Raw genomic sequence first — 11,871 nt, forward strand, 5'->3', positions numbered from 1 at the left:
AAACTGCCACATGCTCAACGTGCAGGTGTCGCACCTGAAACTTTAACCCATGTGTTTGCAAATCACGAGTCGTGAAGAAATCGAAAGGATGGGGCGAATGCCAGGGAGTGATTCCCTTAATCCCCAGTGGTTTCTGCAATTATGTGCTCCTCCCAACCCAACAGGTTGCATCTGCCGGGGACTCAAGCTGCGCCTGCACGTTTTGCAAACGCATTTCGGTTATGCAGGGCCCCCTGAAGATACAACATCTATAAATAATTGATACACTCCCGAGGACATTAGCATAATCAGCGGATCGAAAAGGTCGAATCTTAAAATACTCTGCATTCAAAGTGAGGAAATGTCGTCCTAATAATGTTGCTCTTAGCACGATAGCTGTCAATTAACTACTTAGTACTTAATTAAATCTATAAAATTAAGAAGGTATTAAATGGACATTTTGAAACTAGTTTTGGTCAGTTGGTACATTTAGCATTTAACTTTAATTCTTTCCCCACTGCATGAAATTAGCTACCATAAATTAAGACACCCACATAAAGTTTACTTCTGTCAGAACAAATCAAAGGGTTTTGTGACAGGAAATCGAAAATCCATAAATTCAGTCAGTGGGTCACCAGAGCCCCCGGGGATATGGCACGTACTCAAAGTCCACTTCCCACTATATATATCCTTATACTCAATATATATATATGTATAAATCAGCCTGACCTGGGCTTAACAGTGCGTGCCGAGGAAAATAGTGAAAAGACTTTTGTGTGATTTGCGCATCTATTTGCTGTGGCTTTTGGCTTTTATACGGAATCAGAGCAGGAACGACGATAGCGACAGGGCACCGATTCCCAGATCGAGGGCGCCATAGCGATTGGCATACGGATAGGGGTAGCCGTACGGACCCGGGCTGTTGTGGTAGTTGTTGTAGTAGCCACCAGCCGGGTACGGTCCTCCGTAGTAGTAGGATCCTGGCTGGGGGCCCTGGTAGCTGACGCCGAAGGAGACCAGCGGCTTGGCCTTGATGCAGGTGGTGGCCACCACCAGGAGCACTGCTAACTGCAAGGTAAGAAGGTGAGTGGAGCTGGTACGTGGCCAATGGAATTGGCTGCCTACCCAGAGATAATTGCGCATTTTCTGTTCAAACTGCAAACTACGCCGTCCAGTGCCGTTCTCGCTTTGAGCTCCTCCTGGTACTCCCAAAGACCTTTTATATCCAAGGTTGGGCTCCCGGGATCCAAAGCCTGTTTTTACATTGGGTAAACAACTTGACGGGGGTCCACTTCCCACAGCCCGTTCTAAATTCTGGTCACCCTTTTGCCAGCTGCACGCCGAAAAATGTTACAAGCTTAAGGAAACATGTGATTAGTATCTTAAACGTTTATACAATATTTTTTGAACATATAATAATAATAATAATAATAATATAAAAAACCATGAAAAAACATGTTATTCATTTTTAAAACATTTTGACTAGATATATACTTCGCTGGTTAATATATTTACCAGAACTATATATTTTTCAATCGTGTTTAAGTGTACTTATTTTGCCCAGCAATGTGAGATTGTTGTTCGCATAGATTTGCCTGCCTAGTCGAGCCTGCGATTTCTTTAGCCATTAATTGGACACTGTAACAACCTTGAACTTCTCCATGGACCGAATCAGATGCCAATGCAGATGGTGCTGATGGCGCAGCTCCTGCTCCTTTGGGCAGCAACAGGTTTTCCACCGAGATTATGGGCTCTAGTAAACTGATACGGATGCCACCGCCCCGCGCCATTCCATCCAATCAGATGTATCTGCTGGCCGGAGGAGTAACTTCTAATTAGCTTTGCATAATTAACGCGAACTCAATCTGGTTTCGTAATCATCAATCATGGCTCTTGATGGCCGGCTACGTACCCTATAATTTTTTACGGACGTTGATTTATTCGCGATAAATGTATTCCAGGGACTTAAGGTAAGAGTTTTTCTCAACAGAAACCTATAAATGTGCAAATTCTTATTATTTATAACTAAATATTTTTATAAGTATATCAAGCTTTTTATCAATTTTCTGTTAATAATATTTTTTAACCAGTTTATTTAGTGCAGCTCTTATTACATTATAATATATATAACATTATAATATAATATATATGATATATAATTATAATATTAATGGAGTTTTTACTATTATTTGGCACAACTGAACTTTGTGTTATAAATCAAATGTATTGTATTTTAGTTTAAAGGGTGAAGAAAAAATAATATTTAGCGATTTGGAAATTATTATCTAATCGAAAGAGATTAGTGCAATGCATTCTATCAAAGTTCCATTTTATCACATCTTAAATGGTGTTATGCAAATTTAACTAATTGTTATATATTTATATTGGGTGACCAAGGAGATTATGCTATTTTCCAAGGACAACGAGGTGTTAATAAACCCGATTAAGAGTTCACCATTATCCCTGCTAAGTATCAATGGCCAAAGAGCAATCTACGCATTCGCGTATGTTCCATGGGTGGATGCCATGTGACGGCCTCGGGTCACGTTCCGGAGCGATTCCTTTCGGGATCGACGAGCCATTCGCCAAAGGGCAAAAATCGAGGGAGCAGCCTGTGGGAGTCACATTGCACCTTGCGGTGGACTCTACGGCTTCTTTTTGCCACGGTGACGTTCGACGTGCGACATGAGTCTTGATTTGTTGCCACTTTTGGGATTTTATTAAATTTAGACAGGCCTCCCAGGAGCATAGGTGAACAACTGTGTGTGAGGATAGGGATTTGGGCGGGGTCATTCGATATAGCCATTGTTGTTTGGGTCTTTATAACTGAACAACAATTGGAGGCCGAGTTCAACAGACAGCGGGTGAGCCAGGTCACTTGGTTTTGGGGGAAGTAGGAAAGTTGTTTTCACAGACAGCTCAACACAATGGGGGCTTATCATCTAGAGTTAAAACACCTTCGATGAGGAGCGGTCGAACTTTATTCAAATTTCACTTGCTTACAATTCACGCAAAGGTTTGTTGCTCCCCGCCCAACTAGTAGACGTACTCATAGGTCAGGGGCTTGTAGTCGCTGCGATATTGCTGCTGGAAGGAGTTAGGGGTCTCCACGCTGTGGTAAAGATGCGATTCGGCGGCTGCCGGGGCAATCAAACGGGAATAGGCCAAGGGCAGTACGGCCGAGGACCTGGCAAAGGTACTGGGGTAGTACCCATAGCTGGGGGTATAGTAGTACACCTCGTGCCCCAGAGCCAGAGCAAGCAAACAGGCAAAGATCAGCTGTTAGATAAGTTAAATTGTTTAAATATATATTCGAAGTTATATATTGTAGAAGAGTTTTCCGATCTCACCAGCTTCATTTTCGCTCGTTGCAGTTCCTTGAAGATCACCTATCCAACTGAATGGCCATTCCTCGCTACTCCAGGCTTTTATAGCTCCCACTCGCAATCAGACCTTCACTTTGGCTGGTGGCCAAGGTCAAAGGCATTTGCCCAGCAAGCGGCAAATGAAAGAAGCCCTTAACTCACTTTGAATGGGCCAGTTGCAATTGCAATTGCCAGCGGAACTCGTTCCCTGCCACTCAGAATCCAGATGCGAATCGGATGGTCGTGAGTCCGCTGACAAGCCAGCGAAACCGCAAATGCCTCTTGGGTTGTAGAACTGCAGAGAAGTCCTCCTTCCAACTTGCTCCAAAGATTTGCCTTTCCTCGCAAAATGCATGATAATTAGGATAGAATGGGCTAGAAAACAAATACACACATTTTATAATTGACTTGTTGCATTCGGATCGATTTCTATGTTAAATATTCGTAATTTTTGATTTATGTGCTATTCCAGCAATTAATTATAGAAACCTAAACCTATAAACTCATCCCAATTTTATTTTTATATATCATCAATCAATTAGGGACATCTCCTTTTAGTGTAAGTACGTTCTATTTTCGCTGAGGCGCAAATGTAGGCATCTCTTTGACGTCTGTTTACTTCCATCGATTTGGATTGCGTCTTGCTCTTGGCTCCAAAATAAACAATTAAGTGCGTCCTGGATTGAGACGCACTTCCGGTGTTTTCCCGCCTTCCATCGAGAGGCTTTCAAGGTCAGTGGTGGGTTGTTGTGCGTGGTGCCGGGAAATGGCCAAGTTTCCTTTTGTCTTCGTAGCAATGAAAACAAACTCCCACGCCGAAATCAATTAAGTGAGTTTATTGTTCGAACTGTATAATTCGGCTAAATATTTTCGTTTTCTCTGCGTTGTTGATTTGTTATTTGCCTAAAAAATTGCGCAGTTTCCGCACATTTATTTTATTCGTTGATCTTTTGCGGTGCGTATTGCGTGGTATCAACATCGCATTAGTGATGCAATTTTTGGTGGGTGGGCAACTGCAGCCAGTCACTCACCAAAGCTCGCGAACTGGGAAACCTGAGCACTCCGCGTCCGCTAAGATTTCAAAGAGACTCGCGGGGTTTTGAATATCTGACCAAGGTCGAGCGATTGCTGGGGCTTCTTGGCTTTGGGGGCTGGGTTATAAAAACCAGGCATCGCATTCAACCAGCCATCAAACCATCTTTTGGCAGCTTCTCAACGAGTTCCACTTTGAGTTTTGCGTTCCAGAAGTTCTTCAACAATCAAAACCGCTTCAAAATGTTCAAGCTGGTAAGGATATCCAGTCCTGTCCTCCGTATGAAAGAAGTTAATTAAGTGAGCAACTCTTTCCGCCTCCAGTTCGTATTCTTCGCCTTCTGCCTGGCTTTGAGCTATGCCGCTCCAGGTTACCTGCACTCCTCGCCCATCCTGACCAGCTCGTACCACAGTCTGCCCTCGGTGCGCGTGATCCAGCCCATTTGGACCACCTCGCACAGCGTTGTGCATCCCATCAGCTATGGGGGATACGGCCATGGCCGTGGATATGGCTGGATCTAGGAGGAGCCATCTCACAAATAGGCGTCCTCAAGACTCGGCCGCCAGAGCACCTGTCGCCCGAAGCTCAACTCAAATTCCCCCGGAGTTTAGCCACCTCTTTGACGGACATGCCTCCAATAAAGTTCTGAAATTGGTCTGAAATTTATGTGTCATAACAATTTTTTGGGAAGGAGGGGAAGACTTCATCCTATGGGGTATTTAAGCCACCGCTGTTGTCTCTTTTTGGCTTAGTTATCGTTCAGATTCACGAGGGTCATGTTTGCTGTAAGTACACTTACAGAAAGTCTAGGCACTAAAATTTTTTTAAAGAATTTTTTTATTTTATGAGTTATGTACAAAGTGTTTTTTTTAAACCTTAAATATTTTTTAGAATAATATATCATGCCCATGTACTTTTTCGAGCTTAAACAAAACTTATTTCCTAAAAATCTTAAAAAATATAGTTAGTAGGCAAATTTGTTGTAATAATAAAAAAATAATTTTGTTTAGTTCAAATACTTGACTTTAATGGCTTAAAACATACTGAAACTGGGATTTTTTCTACAGTTGATTTCGATTTGGTTCGTTTTGATGAACATGGCTTGGTGTCAACCGATATATTTCCTCATGCCAACTCAAGTAGCCCGCAGCTTTGACTTGGCAGAGGATTCTTTTTACCAGGAACCAGAAATTGAAGGGATTCAGTTCATCGAAGATCCCGCCAAGCTATTCAAGCCCAATGATTTTTTTCGAGAAGTAAACAAATTTATTATCGGAGTTCAGGAATTCGTGCAGAATCCATCGTCTTCCCTGTACAGTGCATTCAACCAACTGCAGAGCAATGCCAAAAAGAACCACCAGAAAAACCAGAAGCCCGTGAAAAACAAGGTGGTTCTTGACCCCTTTGGTAACATTTCATTCACCCTGGGCTGGTCAGCCAACCTGGGAGTGTTCAATAGCATCAGTTTCACCAAGAGTCGAAGTCTCGCTAACCACAATGGCTGGACTAAGGGTTAACACTCCGCTGGGCTAAATCAATAGCCAGATGCTAACATACTTCTGGGCTGGGCCATGGCAATATAATTTGAATTAAACCGATTTTTATATAACACACAATAAATGCAAGCTCTTTGTTCGAATTGGTTTGGATCTGTTTTTGATTTGCCGCAGATTACGTATACGCCACGGTGTCTAATTTTAAACGCCGCACGTTGCATTGTCTATGCTTAGTGTGCTCTACCCGAATGAAATGGCTGCACGCCGCTCAACATGTGTGTACTCCAAGGATAATTATCTGTAATTATTAATAGTTTGCCACTGTTCATGGCACTCAACTCTTTTTGTCCACTTGGAAATTAGTTGTAAATGGTAAAACACATAGTCGTTTCACTGCTTATGAGGCTATTCCAAGAAGCTGTTTGTAAACATTTAATTAGAGAAGAGTAGCAGTTGGTTATGAATTATTATAAATAAATTGTCCTAATTGTTTCCATATTTTTTTACTTTTATTTAATACCATTTTGGATATAACTTCTCTACTGATATAGTATAATATGCATAGCAAACTATATATCAATGGATATATCGAAGTTCCTCTTCAGCTCCCAGTATAACCCCAATTTCTGAGTAAAAGACAAATATGTTCGTTTGTTTGCGAGTTTATTTCAGTTTCATTGCAAGTGTCCGTGTGCTATCCTCCTAAATTGATCATCCTTCCGGGAATCTACTTCTTCAGGAGCAGAGGAGAGGTGTAGGCGGCATAGGGAGCAGTGTAGGCGGCGGTGTAGGGGGCGGCGTAGGCGGCGGTGTAGGCAGCGGTGTAGGGGGCAGCCACGTAGGGGGATGCCACGTAGGGAGATGCCACATACGGAGACGCCACGTAGGGAGAGGCCACGTAGGGAGCGGAGTAGGCCAGAGGAGCCACGATTCCGGGCTTGGCGGCCACGCAGGCAAACAGAGCGAAGATGACGGCGGCGACGAACTTGAACATCTTGGTAGGTTTGGTTTTTTGTTTGGTTTTACTTGTCGGATTGAACAAATGCAACTGATGTCCAAAACAGCCCAGACTTGTGGCTTTTATAGTTCCACAGCCGAATGGCTAGCGACCTTGCAAGGTCTCCCGGCCGAAAAAACAATTATGTTGCTCAGGCCAGTCACGTACCATTCGCAGTTGGCTTCTGCGAACGGATTTAGGTACGATTGCGGGTACTTCGGCTAATTAAATTGGTGGGCCAAGAAATCCGAGTGGTGAGCTTAAGTGCCAAGGCTAATTGTGGGTGGTCATTTGGGTATAAAACGCCGTGTTCATCCAGCAGTTGTCATCAGTTTCGTTTGCCCGCAAATCCAAACAGCCAAATCCACCAAGATGTTCAAGTTCTTCGCCGTCGCCCTCTTTGCCCTGATTGCCTGCGTGGCCGCCAAGCCCGGAATCGTGGCTCCTCTGGCCTACTCCGCTCCTCTGGTGGCAGCTGCTCCGGCTGCTGCGGTTTACAGCCGGGAATACCACGGAAACTTCGCGGCTCCCTACGTCGCATCTCCCTATGTGGCTTCCCCCTACGTGGCTTCTCCCTACGTGGCGTCTCCCTATGTGGCGTCTCCGTATGTGGCATCTCCCTACGTTGCTGCCCCCTACACCGCTCCTCTGCTGCTGAAGAAGTAGGATGGATGAACCAGGCTTTAACGAAATCTATAGGACAACTCAAACCGAAATAAAAAAAATAATAAAAGTATTATAAAAATCGAAACACATATCTTTTATTTTAAACAGAAAACTTTATTTTACCAATTTTTAATTTTGCTTAAAATATTAAGACTTAAAAGTATATCTAAGAGTTGTTTCGTACAACAATATCGAACTTATAATTTTACGATTTTAATATTCCAATAAGCGGTTTCATCAGGGCACATATCTTGCATTTGCTAAAATGTATATGTTAAAAGAAAAACGTTTATAATTTGTATAATTTCCTTCAAGGTCTTAAAGCTCTCTGTTATCAGAACTCAGTGCCATACAGGAAGTCAAATGTACATATGTATGCAAGGTCGCTTTAGATAAACTTACAAATGTTTCTCTTCCTTTCTTTCTTCACAGACACCCTATCAATTTCTTTTCCGCATTTTTTTTGTGCATACAAATTTGCATCTCATTCAAAATTTATAACTAACAGATCTTTGAAAGCCAAATACTAATATAAAATGTTATATCTTCCTGGTTTTGATGAGAGATATTTGGCAAAGCGATTTTATTTTAAAACATCCAATGCGTTTTTGCCACTTCAAATTGTTTTAACAAGCACGAAGAAATTTTAGCGTTATGAAATCATTTAACAACCATTACGAATTAAATGTTACTTTGCAATTTTATTTCCACTTTAATAAAGTTAAACATGTACAGCCTACTGAAGATCTTCACTGCCCAGGGTGAGATTAGCTTCCATTGTGGCATTGGAGCGGAAGACAATGCTGCTGCGATCGTATCGACCCGATCGTTGATTCTTCAGATATCTAAGGGTTATCAGTGAAATCACGCCCACCAGGACCAGGCCGACCATAACGTAGGCAAAGATCTGCATGAAGGCCAGGTGAAGTTCCAGATTCTTCGAATGCCATCCTACAATATCCAACTGTTTCGAAAGCATGTGAATCTGCGATTCTAGCCGGGATTCCTCGGCGGTGAAGGAGGCATTAACGATCTCTTGGGATTGACTGATGCAGGATACGTCTCGAATGTGTGGGGTCTCATCCAGAGTGGTATCCGGTTCAATATTGAGCACTACGGACTCGGGGAGCGATGGTGGGATGAGCAGATGATGCAGATAGGAGCAGTTGAAGCGGTTCCTCGATACTCCCAATTTCTGAAGTTGGGGAAAAGCTTCGGAAAACGTGCGATTTCCCTGCAGCTCAGTCAGCTCATTGCCGTCGATGAGGAACTTCTTCAGATTAGTCAGATAGGGCACAAACATATTCAAATTGAGTATGGTCAGATTGTTAAACGAAAGATCCAGTTCCTCCAAGTACTTCTGCTTCGAAAACATTCCAAATTTAAGCTCTCTAATTCCAGTTCCTCGCAAATTGAGTCCCCTCAATCGCTTAAGTTGAGAAAAGGTGCTGATATTAAGCGGTCCAATTGGATTATCCGATACATCCAAGTAGAGCAAATGTGTGATGTTTGTGATATTCGATATGCCACTCAACTTGTTGGCACTTAAATCCAATGTTTCGATATGCAAACTCTGGTGCAGAAAGAGCTCCGAAATTTGATTGTGACTGGCGCGCACGAATCGAGTTGCATTTATGGTCAAATTTGTAAGATAATTATTATCCAAGTGCAGCTGATGCACAATGTTCTTCTCCGTCAGCTGGAAGTTTTTCAACTCATTATAGGACAACACCAGATTCTCCAAGCTCGCCGCATCCGCAAAAGTGTCCGGATGGATAAAAATCAGGCGATTATTGGACAGATTAACCTCCTTGATGCGCCGCATATTGCGAAAAACTTCCGGTTGAATGCTGGTCAGTAGATTTCCCTCGAAGGACACCTTCTCCAAGTACTCGTTATCCTTGAAGATATCGTTGTGCAGCTCCTTCAACAGATTGCCCGTTAGATAAATCTGGCTAATGGTGTGCAGGCCACAGAAGGCATTCACGCTCAGCGAGGATATCTCATTGTAGGACAGATCCAAACGCATCAGGACATTGGCGCCAATGAACACAGAAGTCTGGATAGATGTCAGATTGTTGTAGGCCAGATTCAGATAGGTGAGATTACTCGCAGCACTGAATGCGTTCCTCGTTAGCTCCAAAATATTCGTATTCGAGACATCCAGGGTCTTGAGATATGGGAATGTTTCGAATAGATGGAAGGGCATATAGAGCAGCGTTGATTCGTAGAACTTCATGAACTTGACCATATTTCCGGGTGGTATGTTCTTGATCACGACATTCTGACTGTGGGTGACCGTGAATCCGGTGACCGTGCAAAACGCCTCGTTCACGTCCATATATCCCATGGAATCGTACTCGTCGCATCGCAGGGGAATATCGCCTCCACTGCCATCAGAACTCGTTATCGCTAGAATAAGGATAAGGATCACTTCGAGTATCCTTCGCGTTCTATTCATCTTTTTTACGAACCGCTCGTCGCCAAATAACTTTGTAAACTGCATCAGTGGAATTTCGCAGACTGCCATCCCAGCTTCCACTCCACTTGTATTTGCATATAATATTGTATTCATTGATTAAACTTTATCTGGCTCCTCCGCAGATTGCCAGCTTTCAGTAGTCCAGCGCAATAGTGATAACATATTGTCGGTCTGCACTTTGTTTTGTTTATACTTTTATAATGCACTACATTTTAACGGTCCTTTCAAGAAGTGATCTCATAAATGAATTTAATAATTGAAAAAGGTTTTAATATGAAAATACAAAATATCTTTTATAGCATATCTTATTTAGAATTGAACTCACGATATTTACCTAAATTTAGCCATTATACCAATTTTGGTTATAAGTTAATACATATCTCCTGTAGCTAGATATTCTTCTGCTTCTGGTATTCAAGATTATAAGTATATGTGGTTAATTGAGTAGAGGGTATTCATAGGCCGACCTCTCCCCAAAAGAACCTCCCCTGTAGGAAACCCTACATGTCTGGCTTCATTTTGCTCCAGAGATATAAGCCCATATAGGCACGTTTCGATTGTGAATGGGCTGGTAAGCTGAGCTTGAATCTTATTAAAAGCTGTCTGCTAACTTTAGAGCCTCAGTTATCTGGCGACCCCCTCGAAACTGCATCTCTCCATGCAGTTTATTGACCTTACGATGCGTATGTAAACGTAACTGGCGTTTTTTGGCTCGTGTGTGGGATTGACCGCATTGCATCAGTCAGGCGGATTAGATTTTGGCCGAAATAAAGAACGGGCACGATGACATGGTTTTGATTGCATAAAGACCATTGCAGCCGACGGACGTAACCCTGAAACAATGCGCTCGGAATCGGATTGGAGCGTGCAATACCATTTCATTGATTCCTGGCCAACTCATCGGCAATTAGCCGGGTCTGGTGGCATCAATCACATCGGGCTACTGGTCACCTTCGCGGCGACATCTTTTATGGGCCCACAATGCGGACGTGCCCGAAATAATGAATGGGTTTGGACTCGCATTCAGATTGGGATTCGAATTCGGATTGGAATCGACCTCCGCGGGCGGCGGGCACGTAGCCAAACGGCCAATTGAGCTACTGAAAGGCCGCTCTGCATTCCCATGCAGGTGGTATAGAATCATTCGCCCCATTATCGTGTGTGCCCAGAAAGTCAAAAGCATCTACGCGATATTCCGGACCTATAAAAGATGCATGTCGGAGCGAATCAACTCATAGTCCAATTTGCTAGCTCAAATCAAACTAAACTAAAACATCATGTTCAAGCTGGTAAGTTGATGGCTTCTCCATTTGGATACAGAAATCTGGAGTATTGTATTAACTGGCTTTTTCCCTACAGTCTGCCCTCGTTGTCCTGTGCGCCCTCGTGGCCTGCTCCTCGGCTGAGCCCAAACCCGCCATTCTGGCCGCCGCCCCAGTGGTTGCAGCTGCTCCCGCCGGCGTGGTCACCGCCACCAGTTCGCAGTACGTGGCACGCAACTTCAATGGTGTGGCTGCTGCTCCAGTTGTTGCCGCTGCCTATACCGCTCCAGTTGCCGCTGCCTATACCGCTCCCGTTGCCGCCGCTGCTTATACCGCTCCAGTTGCCGCTGCTTACTCCGCTTATCCCTATGCCGCCTACCCTTACAGCGCTGCATACACAACTGTTTTGTAAAACGGATTAAGTAATCAAAACGGATTTGAAATGGAATAAAAATAGACCCGACTGGAAATAAAACAAAACTACAAGCTTAAAAGTATTATTATTGAAATGGGAATTGGTGTTCTCTCTTTCAATGGCAAAGAAGGCGGTTTTTATTGCTGCGTTTAGATATATTTTATAAATAATATATA

General features: G+C 43.2%; 8 protein-coding genes across 8 annotated transcripts; 4 read left to right on the forward strand and 4 right to left on the reverse strand.

Moving 5' to 3' along the window:
* Positions 1–749: 749 nt before the first annotated feature.
* Positions 750–1,209, reverse strand: LOC117140181. The gene is made up of 2 exons (XM_033302957.1): positions 1,105–1,209; positions 750–1,047 (listed from the first exon to the last, which is right to left on the reverse strand). The coding sequence occupies exons 1-2, from the start codon at positions 1,120–1,122 to the stop codon at positions 802–804; spliced, it is 264 nt and encodes an 87-aa protein (XP_033158848.1). The 5' UTR covers positions 1,123–1,209; the 3' UTR covers positions 750–801.
* Positions 1,210–2,942: 1,733 nt separating this feature from the next.
* LOC117140054 lies at positions 2,943–3,429 on the reverse strand. Its single transcript, XM_033302792.1, has 2 exons — positions 3,330–3,429; positions 2,943–3,258 (listed from the first exon to the last, which is right to left on the reverse strand). Exons 1-2 carry the CDS (start codon positions 3,336–3,338, stop codon positions 3,016–3,018), a joined length of 252 nt encoding a protein of 83 aa, XP_033158683.1. The 5' UTR covers positions 3,339–3,429; the 3' UTR covers positions 2,943–3,015.
* A 1,092-nt stretch (positions 3,430–4,521) lies between these two features.
* Positions 4,522–5,039, forward strand: LOC117140503. Its single transcript, XM_033303470.1, has 2 exons — positions 4,522–4,631; positions 4,701–5,039. Exons 1-2 carry the CDS (start codon positions 4,620–4,622, stop codon positions 4,896–4,898), a joined length of 210 nt encoding a protein of 69 aa, XP_033159361.1. The 5' UTR covers positions 4,522–4,619; the 3' UTR covers positions 4,899–5,039.
* Positions 5,040–5,140: 101 nt separating this feature from the next.
* On the forward strand, positions 5,141–5,993 carry LOC117140623. Its single transcript, XM_033303642.1, has 2 exons — positions 5,141–5,162; positions 5,445–5,993. Exons 1-2 carry the CDS (start codon positions 5,154–5,156, stop codon positions 5,892–5,894), a joined length of 459 nt encoding a protein of 152 aa, XP_033159533.1. The 5' UTR covers positions 5,141–5,153; the 3' UTR covers positions 5,895–5,993.
* Positions 5,994–6,519: 526 nt separating this feature from the next.
* LOC117141059 (cuticle protein 4.9) lies at positions 6,520–6,907 on the reverse strand. The gene has a single exon (XM_033304348.1). It carries the CDS (start codon positions 6,865–6,867, stop codon positions 6,601–6,603), a length of 267 nt encoding a protein of 88 aa, XP_033160239.1. The 5' UTR covers positions 6,868–6,907; the 3' UTR covers positions 6,520–6,600.
* A 312-nt stretch (positions 6,908–7,219) lies between these two features.
* Positions 7,220–7,552, forward strand: LOC117141112. Its single transcript, XM_033304435.1, has one exon. It carries the CDS (start codon positions 7,243–7,245, stop codon positions 7,534–7,536), a length of 294 nt encoding a protein of 97 aa, XP_033160326.1. The 5' UTR covers positions 7,220–7,242; the 3' UTR covers positions 7,537–7,552.
* A 441-nt stretch (positions 7,553–7,993) lies between these two features.
* On the reverse strand, positions 7,994–10,041 carry LOC117141109 (toll-like receptor 3). Its single transcript, XM_033304431.1, has one exon. The coding sequence runs from the start codon at positions 9,995–9,997 to the stop codon at positions 8,273–8,275; it is 1,725 nt and encodes a 574-aa protein (XP_033160322.1). The 5' UTR covers positions 9,998–10,041; the 3' UTR covers positions 7,994–8,272.
* A 1,202-nt stretch (positions 10,042–11,243) lies between these two features.
* LOC117141110 (pupal cuticle protein C1B) lies at positions 11,244–11,704 on the forward strand. Its single transcript, XM_033304433.1, has 2 exons — positions 11,244–11,307; positions 11,378–11,704. Exons 1-2 carry the CDS (start codon positions 11,296–11,298, stop codon positions 11,690–11,692), a joined length of 327 nt encoding a protein of 108 aa, XP_033160324.1. The 5' UTR covers positions 11,244–11,295; the 3' UTR covers positions 11,693–11,704.
* The last annotated feature ends 167 nt before the right edge of the window (positions 11,705–11,871 follow it).

The sequence above is a fragment of the Drosophila mauritiana genome, chromosome 3L (genome assembly GCF_004382145.1).
Source record: "Drosophila mauritiana strain mau12 chromosome 3L, ASM438214v1, whole genome shotgun sequence".
NCBI classification, from domain to species: Eukaryota; Metazoa; Arthropoda; class Insecta; order Diptera; family Drosophilidae; genus Drosophila; species Drosophila mauritiana.